General features: G+C 43.0%; 1 protein-coding gene across 3 annotated transcripts in view; it reads right to left on the reverse strand.

Annotated features, from left to right (window-relative positions):
* The window catches only part of phactr1 (phosphatase and actin regulator 1), a 474,929-nt gene extending 453,568 nt beyond the window's left edge, over window positions 1–21,361 (reverse strand). The window contains exons 1-2 of one of the 3 annotated variants that reach the window (XM_073023902.1): window positions 21,226–21,267; window positions 17,606–17,673 (exon numbers count right to left, since the gene is read on the reverse strand). Coding sequence is in view for 1 of the 3 variants with exons in the window: in XM_073023899.1 (XP_072880000.1) it covers window positions 21,226–21,337 (112 nt within the window). In the remaining 2 variants the exon portion in view is untranslated. Of the gene's footprint in view, window positions 1–17,605; window positions 17,674–20,976; window positions 20,996–21,225 lie in introns of those variants that run through there. The other 2 variants (XM_073023899.1, XM_073023903.1) reach the window with 2 other exon arrangements.
* Between the last annotated feature and the right edge of the window lie 209 nt (window positions 21,362–21,570).

Genomic DNA, 21,570 nt, shown 5'->3' on the forward strand with positions numbered 1-21,570 from the left:
CTGTAGCTGTCTTTTGAGAGATGTCAGTTTCTCCTGGTACCTCTGCTCTCTTACTTCCAGGTAGTCTTCATTATCCTACTTACTGGCAATACCTGTCTCCCTTGCATCCTCTGTATCTTCATCCGAGTCTCAGCCACGGATACTGCATTTGTCCTCATCGCGATGCTGTCTAGCTCCTCCTCATCATTGTAATAGTTGACAATGGGTGAGAGGAGAGCTGCAGACATCTTCCCTGCCAAGCTGCCTTCCTTTGTTGACAAATGGTGTGCCAATCCAACTGGATTTTCCTGAGATGTTCACATCCCAGCAATGGTGGTCCTCCATTTTTCAGTACATAGAGGTTCAGCTGCTGTGTTTTATCTCCGTAGGTCACTATCACTTTAATTTTACCTTTGGGATGCACTTTCTGTCCTGTGTAAGTCTTTAGCAGTAGTTTAGTTTGTTTCAGAGGTATGTAAGGAAACAGTCATTTGTAGTTGTGCACAGAGATCACTGTTAAAGCTGAGCCTGCGTCCAACTCCATTTTCAGTCTCACGCCTGTCACTTGTGGAGTGATCCTTATTACTCTTTGATCATCTGTCTCTTTCACGTTGTGAAGTTGCAGACAAGACAATTCACTTTCATCTGAGTCATCTTCATCAGAACTGCCTTCTTTCATTTTGTGCACATTGTTGTGTTTTCCTTTCTGGGTTTCTTGTTTCTCTGTAATTTGTCCTATTTCTGCTGTTGACTAGCTTTGAATACTCTGCCAATGTGGCCCTGTTTGCCACAGTTTCTGCATTCTTTGTCTTTAAACCAACAGTCATCAGGGTCATGTGACATGTTTCCACAACGGTAACATTTCTTTCCTTCATTTCTGTTTAGTGACATTTTATTCGTAGCATATTCCAGAGATTTTTGTTGTATCTCTGAAGCGCCCCGTGATACAGTTTCTGCTGATATTGCAATGTTCAGTGCCTTCTCTAATGCAAGGTCTTTTTCACCCAGGAACTTTTCCAGTGTGGTTTCACAGTGCATGCCACACACTAACCTGTCCCTCAATGAGTCCAATAGACCAGCTCCAAATTGACAATGTTCTGATAATTTGTGCAATTCAGCACAATATTCAGAAAGGCTTTCATTTTTGCTTTGATTCTGTTTGTGAAATATAAATCTTTCAGTAGTTTGGGATTTAAATACTGTTGGAGAGTGTCTACTATTTGCTTGAACATTTTGTCAGCTGGCTTTTCAGGAGTTAACAAGCTCCGTAGCAGCCAGTATGTTTTTGCTCCCATAATACTGAGTAAGACGCTGGCTTTCTTTTCATCGTAAACGCCGTTAGCCTCACACTATAAGTCTACTCTCTCAATGTAAGTTGCTCAGACTTCAATGCCACTATCAAATGCTGTAATGGTTCCAATCATCACCATCTTTGTTATGTTTAGCTCCGTTTTCTCTTGGTTTTCTTTTTCACTCATGTGTCTTTTTTACTAGCACCACGAGCACACTCTGTCTAGATGTGTGTATTGCTCCTTTTTACCTCCCTTCTGGGGCAGGCAGACCCTCAGTCCCTGGGGATCAGCGGTGGCTGTGGTCTCGGCTGGACGTGCTGCTGCTCCGACTGTGTCTCTTGGTCTCCTGACATTCCCGACCCCGGCTGTGCTCCCACTTCCTTTCAGACTCATGTCCTCGCTCTGCCTCCTTCTCCCACTCCTTGGCTCGTTCCTTGCACTCTTCCTCTGAGTATCATTATCAATTAAAACATGGCGTTCCGATACAATGTAGGTTCATTAACCTCATCGCCAATTTGCTGTGTATGTGGCCTGGTTACATAACAATGCTATTAATAAAAACGCTGGAGATGAGAGCTAAGGTTCATGATTCTTTACTGGCAGAAACCGCACTCAGCACATACGTACAGATCAATACGTGCCTAATAGCGCATGCTCAATATGTGCCATTCAATGACATGTTACTAAAACATAAAGTAGTCCCTTATTATACTGTAGGCTATACTGTACAATCTCCACCCCAAGTTATCCACAAACAGATTGGGTGTTGGGTCCTGTTTGAGGGGGTGCAGTCAAGCTCATGTCTGTGGAGCCCCCGATATATATGCAATAATTTAACCACTGTTCTCTTGGGCAGCGGATGCTGAGCCGCACCTGAGTAAAATCCACACCAATGCTTGTCACCACGAATGTAGGCGTAGGTATGCAGAAAGTGACTCCTGTGTGTGAAGCATGCCAACCTTGACTACAATAGGTCTTCCTTTTGCTGTGAAGTGGAGGCACAAGAGGCTGCAGATACTAGAAACTACAGCAATGAACAATGTACTGGAAGAAATCTATGGAAGAAAGGATTTTTTGATGAGATTCAACAAAACCCTTCCTCAGGCCTGACATCCAGACTGGTCCCAGGTATATTAGCAATTCCTTTCCCATAGATGCTGCTCAACCCAGAGATCCTCCAGCAGATTGATTGTTGTTCCTTTGCTGTGAACTCCTTTGAGCTGTTCTACAAAAGATGTAAAACATTCTATAAATGCAAGCCTTTTTTTTCCCCACCAGTCCACACTGGGTTTATATATTACAGGCATGTCCGCCATCTTTCTTTGTCTAACTCAATTGGCTTCTACTTTCTTCTTTCCAGTGCCCTTATCTAGCAAACCCATCCATGCCTTCCTCATAAGCACAATCATATTAGGCTACATCCACACTAGACCGGATAATTTTGAAAATGCCGGTTTCGCGTAAAAACGATAGGCGTCCACACTATGCGTTTTAAAAAATATCTCTGACCACATTGAAATGGAGACATTGGTGAATCTCCTCCTACTGCGCATGCGCAGGACATATCTACTGAAAACAAGCCACATGCTTGGTGTCGCATCTCGCCGTGAAAGTGTGTGTTTGTGCAGTTACAGACTAGAAAAACTTAAACGACGGACAGCTGTTGGCTCTCGCGCAGGAGAACTTAAAAGTAAAAAAAACAAATACTGGAGCGTATAGAGGCAACCGACAGGGAGTTCACGGACAGTATGACCTGGCTGATGACGAACATTGAAAAACTGACTAACTCTGTTGCATTAATAAAACACCTTGTTAAATGTATAAAACATGTCTGCATCAGTGTTATCTTGTATTTCCATACAATGTTACATTAGGCTGTTACACATCTATTGTCAGAGAAGTACTTGCATAAATAGGTAAACCACCTTCATATGAGCAAGGACAGAAAACAGGGCAAAGTGAGTATACTTATTTATTCAGTAAGTTATGGGTCAAAATATTTGTAGAGTACATTTCTAACTCTTCTGGCATCAGTCTCGTTGCCGTCTGTTCTGAAATTGTTAGGTTGCGTTCAAGAAAACAATGAAATGGTGCGCTGCCATCTGACAGCATTTTCAGAAGTCTCCGGTTACCCCGTCCACACTGCTCCAGCCAATCCGGCGTTTTCAAAAATACACACCTTGGACAGCATTTCTGAAAAGCTCCGGTTTCGGGGGAGGAAAACGCTGTTTTAGTTTGGACGAAGGGTAAAAACGAAGAGAAAAAGCTTCAGTTATGGATTTATCCGGCGTAGTGTGGACGTAGCCTTAGTCTCCCTTCACCATTACAAGTTTCAGATTCTCAGCATTTCCTGGGTAAGGAAATTTCTTCTGCATGGTACCACCCTTCATTAATGATAAAGTCTTAAGGGGATTCTCAGATTCCTGTAAATAATGGTTAAGGTTGAGTCTGCGTATTCCTGTTTGCGAATGGCCGCAGCGTGTTTGAGCAGCTTGCTCTTTGGAGTGAGATAAGGATTAAAAGCTCACACAACCCACAAAAGGATGTCTCCTGATTTTTCACACCTTTTGGTTTTGGGTTAAAAAGCTCACAAAATCACAAAAGAATGTCTCCTGACTTTTCACATCTGTTTGGTTTCGACAAAAGGCATTTGCTGATGGAGATTAGACAGGACATTCCTTTCTTAATTAAAGCATAAAAAAATTGGTGGATGTTCTTATCCTTGTAATTAAGTTTTGGCTCCAAACAAACCAGGTAGGGCATTCCTTTCTTAATTAAAGTGGCTGGGGTGTCTATCAAACTCATTGTCCTGTTGTATCAATAATCCACTTACTTGACTGAAATATCTATTTTGTTTGAGGTGATTAAGTGGTCTTTGTCTTGGACTACCACTGTTGCTGGACATGTGATTGTGGGGGTTAGCTAGAAATAGTTTTCTGCATACGTGACAAAGATGGTAAAAACTCTGTGCTTCGACAGAGAGACTTCCATGGCTGATTCTGTGAGAGTGCAGATGGAATGTTCTCTCTCGTAGCTTGCTACTAATAAAGGTGGAAAAGAATCAACTGTGGTACTTGTTTCATCACATCCGGTTGATCACTGTTAACAATATTAGTCTCCGTTCACCATTACAAGTTTCAGATTCTCAGCACTTCCTGGGTAAGGAAGTTCCTTCTGCATGGTAATACCCTTCATTAGTCCTGATGAAGGGTCTCGGCTTGTAACATTGACTATTTATTCTTTTCCATAAATACTGCCTAACCTGCATTTTGTATGTCACTTTGGATTTCAGCATGTGCAGATTTATGAGTTCCTTCTGCATTCACCATTTGATTTCTCAGTGACGGTCTCATATTGATAGGTCTCTGGACATTTTTTTTTGCAAGCTGAAACATCATTTTCCATTGCTTTTCCATTCCATTTCCATTGCTAAGTCTTTCAGAATTATAAATATCTATGTTTGATTTATCTATGCCTCTATCTATGAGGCTTCGGCGAGCAGAGGCTGAGGACGAGCTTGCTCCCATTCAGGTAAGGCCGGGTAAGCACCTTTAATTAATCTAATTAGTTTAGGGGTAGGTAATGGAGACAGCAGTTAGGGCAGTCGACTGCTCCGTTTGCAGTATGTGGGAAGTCAGGGTGAGCACAATTGTCCCTGATGACTGCACCTGCAAAAGGTGCATCCAGCTGCAGCTCCTGACAAACCGAGTTAGGGAACTGGAGCTGGAACTGGATGAACTTTGGATTATTCGGGAGGCAGAGGCAGAAATAAACAGGAGTTACAGGGAGATAGTCACCCCTAAGTTTCAGGAGACAGGTAGCTGGGTGACTGTCAGGAGAGGGAAGGGGAAAAGACAGAATGAGCAGAGCACCCCTGTGGCCGTTCCCATCAATAATAAGTATATCATTTTGGATCCTGTTGGTGGGGATGACCTACCAGGGACAAGTTGCAGTGGTTGCGTCTCTGGCACCGAGACTGGACCCTCAGCTCAGAAGGGAAGGAGGGAAAAGAGGACAGCAGTAGTGATAGGGGATTCGATAGTTAGGGGGACAGATAGGAGGTTCTGTGGAAGAGATCGAGAATCCTGGATGGTCTGTTGCCTCCCTGACGTCAGGGTCAGCGATATCTCGGATCGAGTTCTCAGTATTCTCAAGAGGGAGGGTGAGCAGCCAGATGTCATGGTCCATGTAGGGATCAATGACATGGAAAGGAAGAAGGAGGAGATCCTGCAAAGAGAATTTAGGGAGATAGGTGCAAAGTTGAAGGAGAGGACCTCCAGGGTTGCAATCTCAGGATTGATACCCATGCCACGTGCTGGTGAGGCTAGAAATAGGAAGATAATGCAGCTAAATATGTGGCTAAGGAGTTGGTGCAGGAGGGAGGGCTTCATATGGGTGAGCATCTGGGGGACAGTGACCACCGCTCCCTGGCCTTTAACATTATCATGGAAAAGGATAGAATCAGAGAGGAAAGGAAAATTTTTAATTGGGGAAGGGCAAATTATGAGGCTATAAGGCTAGAACTTGTGAGTGTGAATTGGGATGATGTTTTTGCAGGGAAATATACTATGGACATGTGGTCAATGTTTAGGGATCTTTTGCAGGATATTAGGGATAAATTTGTTCTGGTAAGGAAGGTAAAGAATGGTAGGGTGAAGGAACCATGAGTGACAAGTGAGGTGGAAAATCTAGTCAGGTGGAAGAAGGCAGCATACATGAGGTTTAGGAAGCAAGGATCAGATGGGTCTATTGTGGAATATAGGGTAGCAAAAAAAAGGAGCTTAAGAAGGGGCTGAGGAGAGCAAGAAGGGGGCATGAGAAGGCCTTGGCGAGTAGGGTAAAGGAAAACCCCAAGGCATTCTTCAATTATGTGAAGAACAAAAGGTTGATAGGAGTGAAGATAGGACCGATTACAGATAAAGGTGGGAAGATGTGCCTGGAGGCTGTGGAAGTGAGCAAGGTCCTCAATGAATACTTCCCTTTGGTATTCACCAATGAGAGGGAACTTGATGATGGTGAGGATAATATGAGTGAGGTTGATGTTCCGGAGTATGTTGATATTAAGGGAGAAGAGGTGTTGGAGTTGTTAAAATACATTAAGAAGGATAAGTCCCTGGGGCTTGACGGAATATTCCCCAGGCTGCTCCATGAGGCAAGGGAAGAGATTACTGAGCCTCTGGCTAGGATCTTTATGTCCTTGTTGTCCACAGGAGTAGTACCGAAGATTTGGAGGGAGGAAGGCACCTTAATCTCTCACCTCAAACCTAGCAAAATGAATATATGCATTATCCCCCATCTACGTATGATTTTATATTTCTTTGTAAGGTTACCCTTCAACCTCCTACATTTCAAGAAGACCTAGCCTGCCCAACCTCTCCCCATAATTCAAGCCCTCAAATCCTGCCAGTATCCTCATAAACATGCTCTGCCCTCTTTAATGATGTCTTTCCTTTAACAGGGTTATCAAAACTGTACACAGTACTCCAGTTGCAGTACTACCAATGTCTTGAACAACTGGATCTTAACATCCCAGCTCCTATACTTGGTACTCTGACTGACCAAGGCTAGTATGTCAAACATTTTCTTCACCACCCTGTCTACCTGTGACACTACTTTCAATGAAATATGTACTTTGGTAAGCTGATGTTCCCCCTACAAAGAGACAAAGGCTTGGTGTGTCCAATTGAAATACATAAGGATTTTCTGTGGCTAGTGTATTTCTAATCCATGATTGGTTTTTCGGTTAATTACCTGTCTGCTTTATGTTAATTAAAGTCACTTCAATCTGCTGCAGCATAAAACACTGTTAACAAAAAAAAACTCTTGGACAGGTACATTGATAGAAAAGGCTTTGATGGGTAGGGAACAAACACAGGTGTAGCTTACATGGGCATCTTGGTCAGCATGGGCAATTGGCAGAAGGACCGCTACCTGTGCTGTATCTCCCCAAAATGGGAGCATTCAGACTATTCAGCCCCTTGAGATTGGGGTGCTACTTGCGAAGTTCCCAACAACCACATTAGTCACTGCACTCATTACAGAGAGTAGCATCGAACTTTAAAGAAACTCTCTTCACACCAGCTGTGGACCTTCTCCATAACTGGCTGCCATTAGGGCTAGGGAGTCAACCTACTGTGTCCTCAACTTTCATCGAGTCCTGCACAGGCCACAGTGATCTGGGGCATCATCAGCAAGGCAGGGGTGGTTGCTCCTTGCACTGTGGTACATAAAACAGAAAAGCTTTGAAAACTTTTGGCAAATAATGTGAACAGTGTAAAAGAGGTGGAACAGTGCTGTGTGTCAGGCATTGATGTCAGAGCAGAAGCTCTCAAGCCCAACCTTGCTGGTAACCTCAGCAGGCCCCCTTTCCTTGTGACTCCCATGCAACAGTGGCTCTCCTGTCCAAATCTAGTCAATGACAATTGAAGGCGTGGTGCCAACAAAGATACCATCACATGCACATCAGATGCAACAAAGGTTAGACATTCCAAGGTAGATCACAACCAAAAGTCCCGTGTCCAATTACACCAAGCACATGAAAATGCAACCCAGACTAAGTAAAATCAATTTTTTTCATTCATATTACATTGAAAAATTAAACTAAAATGTTTATGTGCAAAGTTGGAGAGGCAGTAGAAAGTTTTACAGCTCTATGACTAATTCAATATTCATTTCAAGATAAAGTATGAGTAATGAAACCCACACACTCAAACCCACTACAGGTATAATTTCAGCCAAGTAATTCAGAGGTTTTGTAGAACCTGCATAATTTACAGAGGGTTGAAGTTAAGATGGCACTGAGTTGCAGTCTCTATTGAGGTCGTGGCTCAGATTTTGTTGCCTTTTAGAAGAATTTTAGGTTTGTAGGGATGATTTTGGGGACAGAGAGGGGAGTTAGGGGTCATGTTTGTGTTAGGGACAGGGATGTGGGGGAATTCAGACATCAGGCCTCAGTCCAAGCATCCATTCAATATCTGAAGGCCAATGATGAAACCAATGATGTTGGACATCCATGGTCAATTGACGGGCCAGCAAACCAGCATGGATGAAGGTTGGTGCACCCTCTCCCACCTGGTATTGATACGATACAAATGCTACTTGCTACATCAGACCATGCCCTAATGGTGTTCACACACTGCTGCATGTTTCATCTTCTGAGGTGCTCTGCTCTCCCTGATAACCACACCTGTATGAAATGCATCAAGCTGCAGCTCCTTAGAGACCCTGTAAACGAGATCTTGGCAGGTTCTGGAGAAGGAATATCATGCAGGAAGGAGGAAAGAGGTCCAATAATCCCCTGGCATGTGAATCAATGAGACCAGCATTCAAAGCCTAGTGTTTGGGGTTCCATCATCAGGATATAAAACCAATACTTTTTTTTGTTGCTTTTGATTTCCAGAGTTTGCAGCCTAGTGTTTGATGATGGGTGGGTCCTGCCATCAAAGCTAAGGATCAGCCCAAGAAGTTCAGAAGTCAAGGCCTGCTGGCCAGAGCCCCTAATCTGTGAATATCTACAAATCCACTGGAGAAGTAGGAGGCCCAGTGTCTGTGAGTTTGAGTCTGCTGGATGCTGCAGGGTGAGGACACGTGCTGGGGTTGGAGGACTGAGTAGGTGCATGGGTAGGTGAATGTGAGAGAAGAATGAGCATTGTTTTGTTGTTGTGTTCTGTGTGGTTCTGCTGAGCATAATGGGCATTCCATGCTGGTGCTGGAATGTGTAACAGCACTTGCAGGCTGCCCCTTCACATCCTCAGGTGTGTTGGTTGTTAACACAAATGACACATTTCACTCTATGTTTCAATGTACCTGTGATAAAAAAAAAATCTGAATCCTGAATCTCTTCAGTACTGACAGTTACTAGCTGATGATGGTTTCTACAAATCACACAATGTTTCAGTATTCTACAAGCCATAAGCAAAGCTTGGGAGGCTTAGTTCACCTTAATGCTCTGCAACACTCAAACCTGGACATCACTGGGATGAGGGAGGGAATCAGAGCACCTAAGGAAAATCACACGATCACAGGGAGAACAGACAACACTGGAGCTCAGGACTGCAGGAGCAGTGAGGTAGTAACTCTGCCACTGTGTAACAGGGTCTGCAAACGTCCTCTCACCAACAGCCTGTAATAAGAACTCCCATGCCAGCTATGCATGGCTTCATAGCTATGCACTTCATAGCTGCTGGCCTCAGAACAGAAATGTAGTATAACTGCAGGCTTATTGATCAGCAAGCACTAAAGTATGCTCCAATGATCCAGGTTGGTTTGCAGTGTGATTATTCCTCTAACAGACGCCTGATATATTGAGAAGTCCCATGAGAAACCAGATCAGATAGAGTTTCACAAAACCTCAGCTGTGATTTAACTTTAAAGATACAATAGAAAGACACAAAGTAACTTGAACAGTGTTTGCTGAAACAATGAAATACAAAATCAAGAAGAATTGTGCCTGCTTTTGTTTAAACTGAAGAGATTATGCAACAATTTGAAGTCAGGTTACCAGCTGAGTAGGATGCCACAGAAGACAACTTCCAGTGGTTGTAGAACAAGAACGTTTTCTCCAATTCATTTACGGTTTTTGGTTATTAGCGACATGGTCATTAATTTGCTGCTGATCCCCACATTGTGGTTACCTGACCTGCATCAATCCAGGTGGTATAGTGATGTGGCAGTTTATTGGTGTGGTATGTAACAGGTTCTTTAAGGTTGTTATAACCAGGGGTAGTAATAGGAACAAGCTCCCACTACCTATTAAATGCTCTCAATTAAATGTGGGTCAAATAGCCTCTGACAATCAAGTCCAGCTCCTGGCCTTCACATGTTGCTTAGCTACTAAGCCCGGGGGAACCATTTCTACTGATAGGAGAAGGGGCAATGGTGGATTACTGGCAGCTTAAAACCAGTCGCTTTGGGCAGATGGGGCTCGTCAACCATGGCTGGCAGCTCACCTAGAAGGAAAACTCTGACCACAAATCTCTGCCGCCTTGCGGCTACACCCACTCATGGGATAGACTTCCGGAGTAAAACCTGAGGGAAAAATCTGGAGTGGAGTCCCTAAAGTAGTCCTACCTTGAGTTCAATGCTGACTGGTAACTTCTGTGACACTGCTGGTACCAAACTGTATTGGTCTCTGCTGTTTCTTTGGGTTCATCAGATGCGTGGAGAGAGGGAGCTTGATACATGGGCAACAACTTGCTGTCCATGTTGTACCACCCAGGCTTGCATATCTAGACAGCTAGGATACAATATCCATGGTCACTGCTGACCAACGGAGGCCTCAGATCAGCATATTGGTAGCTGGAATAGAACCTCGGAGCTAAAGACAATTAATTTAGAAACGCAAGTTCAAAGCTCACCCTATCAGCAAAGTTTGCATTCAAATTTTTAGATTTTTGTTTTAAAACCCTTTATCAATGTGAAGGAAATCTGCTGTTGAGTAAAACTCTCATAACGCTGCACACTCAGGACCTTGGTGTCAGATCTGCAGATTTTCCTACTGAACCTCCAACATCCTTTGAATGTAATGATGCTGAACTGTAAAATTATATATTTTCCAGTGAACTAAATTTCAAGTGTGGGATCTGAGGCTCAGAGTGTGTTGGGAATGGTGTAACAGAGGAAGCACAGGAATCCAGGGTCTTGGTGTGTTAAACATAGATGGTGGATACTTGTGGTAACTGGCCAATGCAGCCTTTGACTTGCTCTTGCTGTTCCAGTTAAGTTTCTAGACTGTGGTGATCTCAGTGTAAATGCTACTAAACGGTGTTGGAACAAAGCTAGATGCCCCCACTTAAACATAACAAAGCCTGGTATTGATACGATACAAATGCTACTTGCTACATCAGACCATGCCCTAATGGTGTTCACATGCTGCTGCATGTTTCATCTTCTGAGCTGCTCTGCTCTCCCTGATAACTACACTTGCATGAAATACATCAAGCTGCAGCTCCTTAGAGACCCTGCTAAGGAACCCCGATAACCTTCAGCTTATACGGCCAAATGAGGAGGAGGTGATAGATAAGAGCTACAGGGAGGTAATTACCCTTAAGTAACAGGAGGCCGGTACCTAAGTGACTGTCAGAGAGGGAACAGGAAGAGACGGCCAGTACAGTGTACCCCATGTCCATTTCCCCCAATAAGTACACGACCTTGGATACTGTTGGGGGTGCGGTTTAACCTACCAGGTGAAAGCGCAGCAACCAAGTCTCTGACATTGATTCTGCCTCTGTGGCTCAGAAGGGAATGGAGGAGAAGAGGAGTGCAGTAGTGATAGGGGATTCCATAACTAGAGGAGCAGAAAACTGACTCTGTGGTCATAAAAGAGATACCCAAATGGTATGTTGCCTCCCAGGTGCCAAGGTCAGGAATGACTCAAATTGGGTCCACAGCATTCTAAAGAAGGAGAGTACAGCACTGGAACTCATCGTACATATTGGTACCAATGACATAGGTAGAAAAGGGAAGGAAGACATAGGGAGTTAGGCAGAAAGCCAAAAAACAGGACCTCCAGGGTAGTAATCTCTGGATCGCTGCCTGTGCCATGGGCCAGTGAGGGTAAGAACAGGATGATTTGGCAACTGAATGTGTGACTGGAGAATTGATGCAGAGGGCACCATTTCAGACTTCTGGATGATTGGGATCTTTAGAGGGGAAGGTATGACCTGTACAAAAAGGATGGGTTACACCTGAACCTGAATGGGATCAATATACTTGTGGGCAGGTTTGCTAAAGCTGTTAGAGAGGGTTTAAACTAATTCAGCAAGGGGATGGGAACTGGAGTGATAGGGCTGAGGAGGTTGCTTTTGGTCTACAACTAGAAGCAGTGTGTAGTGAGACTGTGAGGAAGAACAGGCAGATGATAGAGCAGAAATGCAGTCAGTGGGATGAGTTAAAGTATAACAGGGAGGCCAAAATCAAAAAGGGTGATGAATACAGGACTGAAGGTGTTATACTTAATGGACACAGTATATAGAATAAGGGCAAACATGAGGAAATCTGCAGATGCTGGAAATGCAAACAACACAGACAAAATGCCGGTGGAACACAGCAGGCCAGGCAGCATCTATAGGGAGAAGCACTGTTGACGTTTTGGGCCGAGACCTTTCAGGACTATTCCATTGCGGATGTTGCTCCTTTATTCAAGGAAGGGAGTAGAGATAGCCGAGGAAATTATAGACAAGTGAGTCTTACTTCAGTGGTTGCTAAATTGATGGAGAAGATCCTGAAAAAAATAGAGATCTATGAGTAACCCTAAGTAAGGACATGTTCGGCACAGTTTTGTGGGCCGAAGGGCCTGTATTGTGCTGTAGGTTTTCTGTGTTTCTATGTTTCTAAATGCTCCTCATATGTTAATGCTTTCAATCCGAGGATCATTCTTGTGAACCTCCTCTGGATCCTCTCCAGTGTCCAACGTGTCCTTTCTGCGATAAGGGGCCCAATACTACTCACAATACTACAAGTGCATTCTGATCAATGCTTTATAAACTTCAGCATTACATCCTTACTTTTGTGTTCTAGTCCTCTTGAAATGAATACTAACATTACATTTGGCTTCCTTACCACTGACTCAACTTGCAAGTTAACCTTTAAGAAATCCTGTGAGGACTCCCAAGTCCCTTTGCAGCTCTGATTTTTTGAATTTTCTCCCCATTTACAAAATGGCCCACACCTTTATTCCTTCTGCCAAAATGCATGGCCATTCACTTCCCTACATTATATTCCATCTACCACTTCTTTGCCCATTCGCCCAATCTCTCTAAAACCTTTCTCAATGCTATCTGCCTCTCCACATCTTCATATTGTTCACAAACCTGGCTGCAAAGCCATCAATTCTCACATCCAAATCATTGACATATAATGTAAAAAGAAGTGGTCCCAATACAGACTCCTTCCAACACACACCACAGTCACCAGCAGCTAAGCAAAAAAAAAGGCCCCTTTTATTCTGACTCATTGCCTCCAGCCAGATAGCCAATCTTCTATTCATGCTGGTACCTTTCCTGTAATACCATGGGCTCTTATCTTGTTAAGTAGCCTGATGTGTGGCACCTTGTCAAAGGGCTTCTGAAAAACCAAATAACCAACATCCACTGACTCACCTTTGTCTAACCTGCCAGTTAGTTCTTCAATGAATTCCAACCGATTTGTCAGGCAAGATTTCCCCTTTAAAAAACCATGCTGACTTTGGCCTATTTTATCATGTGCCTCCAAGTACTCTGAAACCTTATCCTCAACAATTGACTTTAACATCTTTCCAACCACTGAAGTCAGGCCTATAATGTTCTTTCTTCTGCCTTCTTTCCTCCTTAAAGAGTGGAATGACATTTCCAATTTTCCAGTCATTGGGAACCATTCCAGAATCGAGTGATTCTTGAAAGATCACTACTAATGCCTCCACAGTCTCTATATATACCTCTTTCAGAATCCTGAGGTGTCATCCATCTGACTTATCTACCTTCAGACTTTTCAGCTTCCCAGACACCTTCTCCTGAGTAATAGCAACTACACTCACATCTGCCTCCCTGTCACTCTCACTTTTCTGGCATATTACTAGTGTCTTCCACAGTGAAGACTGAAGCAAAATAGTTATTCAATTTGTCCGCCATTTATTTGTCCCCCATTACTGCCTCTCCAGTGTTATTATCCAGTGGTCCAAAATCCATTTTTCTCTCCCTTTTACTCTTTATATCTGAAAAACCCTTTTGGTACACTCTTTTTATTATTGACTAGTTTACATAGAAACATATAACATTGAAAACCTACAGACATTACAGGCCCTTTAGCCCACAAAGCTGTGCCAAACATGTCCTTACCTCAGAAATACCTAGGCTTACCCATAGCCCCCATTTTTCCAAGCTCCATGTACCCATCCAGGAGTCTCTTAAAAGACCCTATCATTTCTGCCTCCACCACTGCCACCACTCACTGCCCATTCCACGCACTCACCACTCTCTGCATAAAAAAAAAACTTACCCCTGACATATCCTCTGTACCTAATTCCAAGCACATTAAAACTGTGCCCTCTTGTGCTAGCCACTTCAGCCCTGGGAAGAAGCCTCTGACTATCTACACGATCAATGCCTCTCTTCATCTTATTCACTTCTATCAGGTCACCTCTCATCCTCCATCTCTCCAAGGAGAAAAGGCCGAGTTCACTCAATCTGTTCTCATAAAGCATGCTCCTCAATCCAGGCAACATCCTTGTAAATCTCCTCTGCACCATTTCTATGGTTTCCACATCCTTCCTTTAGTGAGGCGACCAGAACTGAGCACAGTACTCCAAGTGGGGTCTGACCAGGGTCCTATGCAGCTGCAACATTACCTCTCAGCTCCTAAACTCAATCCCACGATTGATGAAGGCCAATGCACCATATGCCTTCTTAATCACAGAGTCAACCTGCACAACAGCTTTGAGTGTCCTATGGACTCAGACCCCAAGATCCCTCTGATCCTCCACACTGCCAAGAGTCTTACCATTAATACTGTACTCTACCATTATATTTGACCTATCAAAATGAACCACCTCACACTTATCTCGGTTGAACTCCATCTGCCACTTCTCAGCACAGTTTTGCATCCTATCAATGTCCCCACTGTAACCTCTGACAACTCTCCACACTACTCACAACATCCCCCAACCTTTGTGTAATCAGAAAATTTAATAACCTAGCCCTCCACTTCCTCATCCAGGTATATCCAGATAAATATAAAAATCACAAAGAGTAGGGGTCCCAGAACAGATTCCTGAGGCACACCACTGGTCACCAACCTCCATGCAGAATATGACCCATCTACAACCACTCTTTGCCTTCTGTGGGCAAACCAATTCTGGATCCACAAGGATCCCCTTGGATCCCATGCCTCCTTACCTTCTCAATAAACCTTGAATAGGGTATCTTATCAAATGCCTTGCTGAAATCCATATACACTACATCTACTGCTCTGCCTTCATCATGTGTGTTTAGTTACATCCTCAAAAAATTCAATCAGGCTCGTAAGGCACGACCTGCCTTTGACAAAGCCATGTTGACTATTCCTGATCATACTATGCGTCTCCAAATGTTCATAAATCCTGCCTCTCAGGATCTTCACCATCAACTTACCAACCACTGAAGTAAGAATCACTGGTCTATAGTTTCCTGAGCTTTCACAACTCCCTTTCTTGAATAAGGGATCAACATCTACAACCTTTCACATCCCCATTGAAGATGCAAAGATCATCGCCAGAAGCTCAGCAATCTCCTCCCTCACCTCCCACAATAGCTTGGGGTACATCTTGTCTGGTCCCGGTGACTTAACCAACTTATCCAAGTTAATTTGATGGCTCTGGGCCTGTACTCACTGGAGTTCAGAAGAATGAAGGGGATCTCATTGAAACCTATCGAATATTGAAAGACCAAGATAGAGTGGATGGGGAGAGGATGTTTCCTATCATGGGGAAGTCTAGGTCCAGAGCGCACAGCCTCAGAATTTAGGGACATCTATTTAGAACAGTGATAAGAAAGAACTTCTTTAGCCAAAATAGTGGTAAATCTGTGTAATTCATCCCCAGATTTAGCTGTGCAGGTCAAGTCATTGGGTTTATTTAAGACAGAGGTTGATAAGTTCTTGATTAATCAGGGCATCAAATGTTACTGGGGGAAAGCAGGAAAATGGAGTTGAGAAGGATAATAAATCAGCCATGATAGAATGGTGGAGCAGACTCAATGGGCCTACTTCTGCTCCAATACCTTATGGTCTAAAATAATATGTCAGCCATTCAGGATGTAGATGCAATTTCATCAACCAGAAAGCGATGGAACATTGTAGTCCTCCATTTAATTGGCCAATGACTGACAATTTACAGGACATGAGCAAGAGCGTTTTTAGGTATAAAACGAATTGGAGGAGATGGAGTTAGTGTGAAACAGGCGCAATCATAATGAATGAAGCAGCAAACAAAATGCCTTTTACTGATCTATTTCTAACGTGCTCACTAGTCTAGTGGACTAGTAATCCATGTCATCAACAACAAACTGTGGCCTCAGTCAAGTTAACAACAAAGAACTACAATACAGATGGCAAATCAGGAATGATCATGCACCTGCACTGGCAGACACTGCAGTGAAGAGGCACGTGGAATGTCAGACAAACTGGAGTAAATGCACTCAAGCTGAGGCCAGAGGGTTTGATCTAGCCAATTGCACTCAAGAACCTATATTCTCCCAGACTATCTAAGAAACATTTGTATATACCAGCTAACAGTTTAGTAGTTAGCCTTAACAGCAGATTTGGTTAAATGATTTGTCACATCAGTAAGATTCATAGAATCATAGAAAAGCACAGCACAGAAAAAGGCCCATCAGCCGAACTAGTCCATGCTGAACCATTTAAAATGCCTGCTCCCATTGACCTGCATTGGGACCATAGCACTCCATTTCCCTTCCAAGTAAGTATCGAAACTTCTCTTCAGTGTTGAAATCGAGCTCGTATCTACCACTTGTGCTCACAACTCCTTCCACACACTCACGACCCTGAGTGAAGTTTCTCCTCCTGTTCCTTTAAACTTTCATCTTTCACCCTTAACCCATGACTTCTACTTGTAGTTCCATTCAACCTCAGTGGAAAAAGCCTGCTTATATTTATTCTATCTATACCTCTAGCAAATCACTGCTCAATCTTCTACATTCCAGGGAATCAAGTCTTAACCTACTAAATCTTTCCTTATAACTCAGGTCCTCTTGTAAATTTTTTCAGTACTCTTTCAACCTTATTTACCAAGTTAGATATGGCCATTGTGGCTAAAGGGATCGAGGGTATGGAGAGAAAGCAGGTACAGGGTTCTGAGATGGATGATCAGCCATGATCATACTGAATGGCGGTGCAGGCTCGAAGAGCCGAATGGCCTACTCCTGCACCTATTTTCTATGTTTCTATGTTTCTACATCTTTTCTGTAAATATTGATATTTGTAGCTTTAAAACAAAACCTCAGTATAAAGTTATTTGTTTAAGGAATACCAGCTGAATTACTAAGTTGCATATTTAAACTTCAGTAACAGAGAAAAGGGTTAAAAAAAATCTGTTCCTATATAGTATAGACATTCTGTGCTCACATGACAATGTGATATACTGAGATAAATAATAGATAAATAATTCCATGAAAATATTGCGCTGGTTCTGACCAGTTGAGAGGAAATAGAAACAAATCTCCTTAAAACAATTGTAAAACAATTTAACAATTACATCTCCTTAAAATTGGAGTGATGTAAAATAGGAAGGAGGGCAGGATGGACAGGAGACTTTTAAAGATGACTAAAGTTAAAGGTAACTCGAGAGGTAAATTAAAAGTGTTCACCTGGATTTGCAACCTCTTTAAATGCTTCCTCCGATCCTGCCCTGCGTCCTTTTTTTTGTTTTTCTTCACTGTTATGAGGTTTGAACAAAGAACAAAAAGGTAATTTGTATTTTCTTCATTTTAAGCACCTACTTGAAATATTTCTAAACAAAAATTGTGCAAAATCCACACTCCGCAAGCTGTATAAATGAGATAAAACTTCCTGTAACAAGCTTTCTTTTATAAATTCAAGTAATGGTTGCTTTTAAGTAAAAATCACACTTGCACAATAGAAACATTTTGTTCAGATAGTTGTTTAAAAATAGACCACTGTAAATTGTATTTATTGCATTATAAAATTTCCATTAAGATATGATGTGGATGCAAATAAGTGGAGCAGTTAATGGATGATGGCAATTCATTCAATAAAATTGCGGGTATTTATCATTTGCCTCAAAGTGTACTTTCAAATATAAAATGCATCTCATAATAGCAACTAATATTCACAGTATAATAGTTATCTGTAAAAGAGAATGCAAAGAAAAACTGCTAGAATGCTCAAAATGTCATTCAAAATATCATTTCTGTGAATCATTTGTAACAGTAATTAGTCCCCCACACACTTACAGATACAATTGAAGTGTGTGCATCATTGTCTTTGCAGCAATCAGATGAATTTATAAAGTCTGCAACGTTAATTACAAGGTCAGTTCTGTTCCATGGAAAAGTAAGCAAGTGCAACCATTACAGATGATAAAGTCATTAAAGAATGACCGGCGCTCAGTCCTCCAGCAGTGGCAGGATCTCCCTGTGGCCACACACTTCAATTCCACAGACACCGGCGCTCAGTCCTCCAGCAGTGGCGGGATCTCCCTGTGGCCACACACTTCAATTCCACAGACCACTCCCACTCCGATATGTCTGTCCATGGCCTCCTCTACCGTCAAGATGAGGCCACACGCAGATTGATGGAGCAATACCTTATCTCCCACCTAGGTAGCCTCCTACCTGCTGGCATGAACATTCAACTCACAGACCTCCGTTGATATCTCTGCCCCCCCCTTACCCCATCCCTATCTATAATTTTAGTCTGGTTCTCTTTCTCTCTCTTTTTCCCCCCAGCCCTACCTTTCTTTCTCTTTTATTTCCCATAATTCTCCATCTTCCTCCTAGCCCATTTCCCTTCAGCCTATCACTTCCCAGCTCTCTACTTCATCCCTCCCCCATTTCTTATCCCCCCTCGACCATCCCATGTTACTTCGCTCCTGATGAAGGGTTTCGGCCAAAACGTCGTCACTACCTCCTCCCATGGATGCTGTCTGGCCTGCTGAGTTCTGCCAGCATTTTGTGTTTTTATTTATTTCCAGCATCTGCAGATTCACTCCTGTTGTCATTAAAGAATTGGTTGACCAAAAATAGTAAAAAGGAATTCAATTCACTAACTGTGTTAAGTAAAATTTATCTTCTCTTTCAACTATGCTTTTACTGTCACAATGACTAAAGGTCTTTTTCTATGTGCCCAATAGTTTTGTCAATTGTCTTTTCATTTAAATGTTTTTCATCTGGTTTACATTCCCACTGATATACTGGCTTTAATTTTAACTCCTTCTCAAGTTACGTAAGTACAAACATCATCTCTCTTGCCCTGTTGCTAACTTTTGCAGAAAGCCAAAAAGACCTGAAGAACCTTCTGCACTGGGCATTTTCCAGTCAGTAGTAAGTTAACATTTCACCTCAAATCCATCAGCAACTAACCATGATTAAATAAAAGAAGGAAAAGCATACACCACTTTCCCAAACCCACTTCTACACCCTCTAATGTTAACATCCTAATCTGTACAACAGAACAATCATTCAAAACTTCCACTTGAAGCACATATTGTACAACCATAATTCAGTGTGCAACATTATGGGCTTAAAAGCAATAGTTTGTAAAATATCAACTGAACAAGAATAAAGGTCATCACGCACAGATAATTTTAAGTTTTCCCATGGATTATTTCCCTGCAGTTTAATTACACTAGACCTTGAAATTGTTTCCTACCTACTCAAATTGGTGATACAAATACTAAAACAGAGGCTGCCATAGCCCTCATCTTTGTGGCCACCCCATCAGTCACGGTCTCTCATCCCAAAAATCATTGAACCAGACTTCAGTCCATCCCAGTAATTAATATTATCAATAACCTCATATCAAAGTTCAAAGTTCACACATGGAACCTTATCAAAGGCCTTCTGATATATCATCAAAGGTCACATTCTATTCTGCTATATGTAACTTCAGAAAGAAATTTTCCAGACATGATTTCCTTTTCATAGATCCATGTTGACTCCACCAGGTCCTATTATTGATTTTGAAGCGTAGAGACCCCCCACATGACAGCAAGGTTCTATTTCCGGAAGCTAATCATAACCCAGTTGGAAAATGTGTCTGGAAACTGAATTGCCACGTGGTAGAAGATACCTGCAGCCCCGCCGCAGCTAGTAAATTCATCCTGTCCGTCTCCAGAACACTTGTCCATAAGCACAGTCTACAGGTAAATTTGGTGTTGGTAAGACGAGGTGTACTGTGTTACATCTTCCTTTGTAATAATTACAACGGCTTCTTGTATCCTGATGTCAGGTTATGTGATCTGTAGAACTCCATTCTCCAACCCCCCCCCCCCTCCAAATCAGCACTCTTTCTTATATAGTACCATTATAGTTGTCATCTTCCAGGCTCATAACTATAGGCTTCAGATCATCAGGTGCTGGGGAATTACTGCAGTTTAGTCCCAAGAATGTCTCCACTGCTAATCTAACAAAAACTAGTCCTAATGTCTTTCGTGTCTCAATCGTTTCCGGACTGTTGTCTCCCCCCCACCACCCACCCCCACTATTTCCAAATTTTCTATTTCTCCTTCCAATTAAATAGACACAGATTATTTAACTTCTTCGTAATGTCCTTATTTACCATTATAACTGCAGTGTAGTACATTAGATACTTAAGGTATACCTGGCATGGTAACAAAGCAACTAAACTCTAAAACGACAGTAAACTCTCAAATTTCAGCTCACGTTCGAATCTATCTCCTCCAATTCCAGAAACAAAAACACTGACCGCGAGTTATGGAGATGTACTTGGGAAGCCATTTGGATTTCTCAGTGATAATAAAATTGACACGGTAGGTTAACAATCCTCCTTGCCTAGCAAGCTGCAGGAAGTCTGCTGCGGTCAGTCTTGGCCACACAGCTAATGCCCGAGGACGGGTCGGGTGCTGATGCAGGCGAGGCTGACGGCGGATGTGCATCCGCAGCGCAGCCACCCAGTGGCTCGGCTCCGGGTAACTTCGGCACATCTGCCTCCCAATGACATCTTGAGCGGGACAAAGAAATAAACAAGCGATCCTCACCTCCATCAGCGCTTGGCGCCCACTAACCACTCGCCTTTAGGTAAAAGTCCACACAGAAAAAATAAAAAGGTGCAATTCAAGTCATAAAACGCATCTCATCCAACAATAAATAGCAGCAGCGGGAAAATTGTACCTCCTTCAAACAGCTTCTATACCCAAAGCACACACAAAGACGATTCCTTCTCTTCACTATAACGTCAGCGGATTTAATGCACGTCGCTCGGCTTGCTGCATTGTTTCGGTCAGTACCTGTTTCCACGTTGAGGGATATTCTAGCCTCGGCGAGGTAGGGCGTATCGCTCTTGGACCTGACTCTGCGGATGAGCCGGCGATCTGCTTGCTCTGTTGGAGAGGCCGCCATTAATAGAGGTACCAGCGACAGCACTCAACGCCACTGCAGCCCCTCCGACCCCCCCCACCCCCCTCCCCCAGCACTCAATGCAAAGGGTTGCACAAGCAAATACACGCACACAGACACACAATGGCAAGACATCGGACGCCAGAAGTTGCAGGCAACCCAGAACAGGAAAATCCCTCCCGCGTCTCCCGCACAATGAGTCCACACACATATACAACCAAACACGGAAAGACCCG

This window comes from Hemitrygon akajei, chromosome 20 (genome assembly GCF_048418815.1).
Source record: "Hemitrygon akajei chromosome 20, sHemAka1.3, whole genome shotgun sequence".
Lineage (NCBI taxonomy): Eukaryota > Metazoa > Chordata > Chondrichthyes > Myliobatiformes > Dasyatidae > Hemitrygon > Hemitrygon akajei.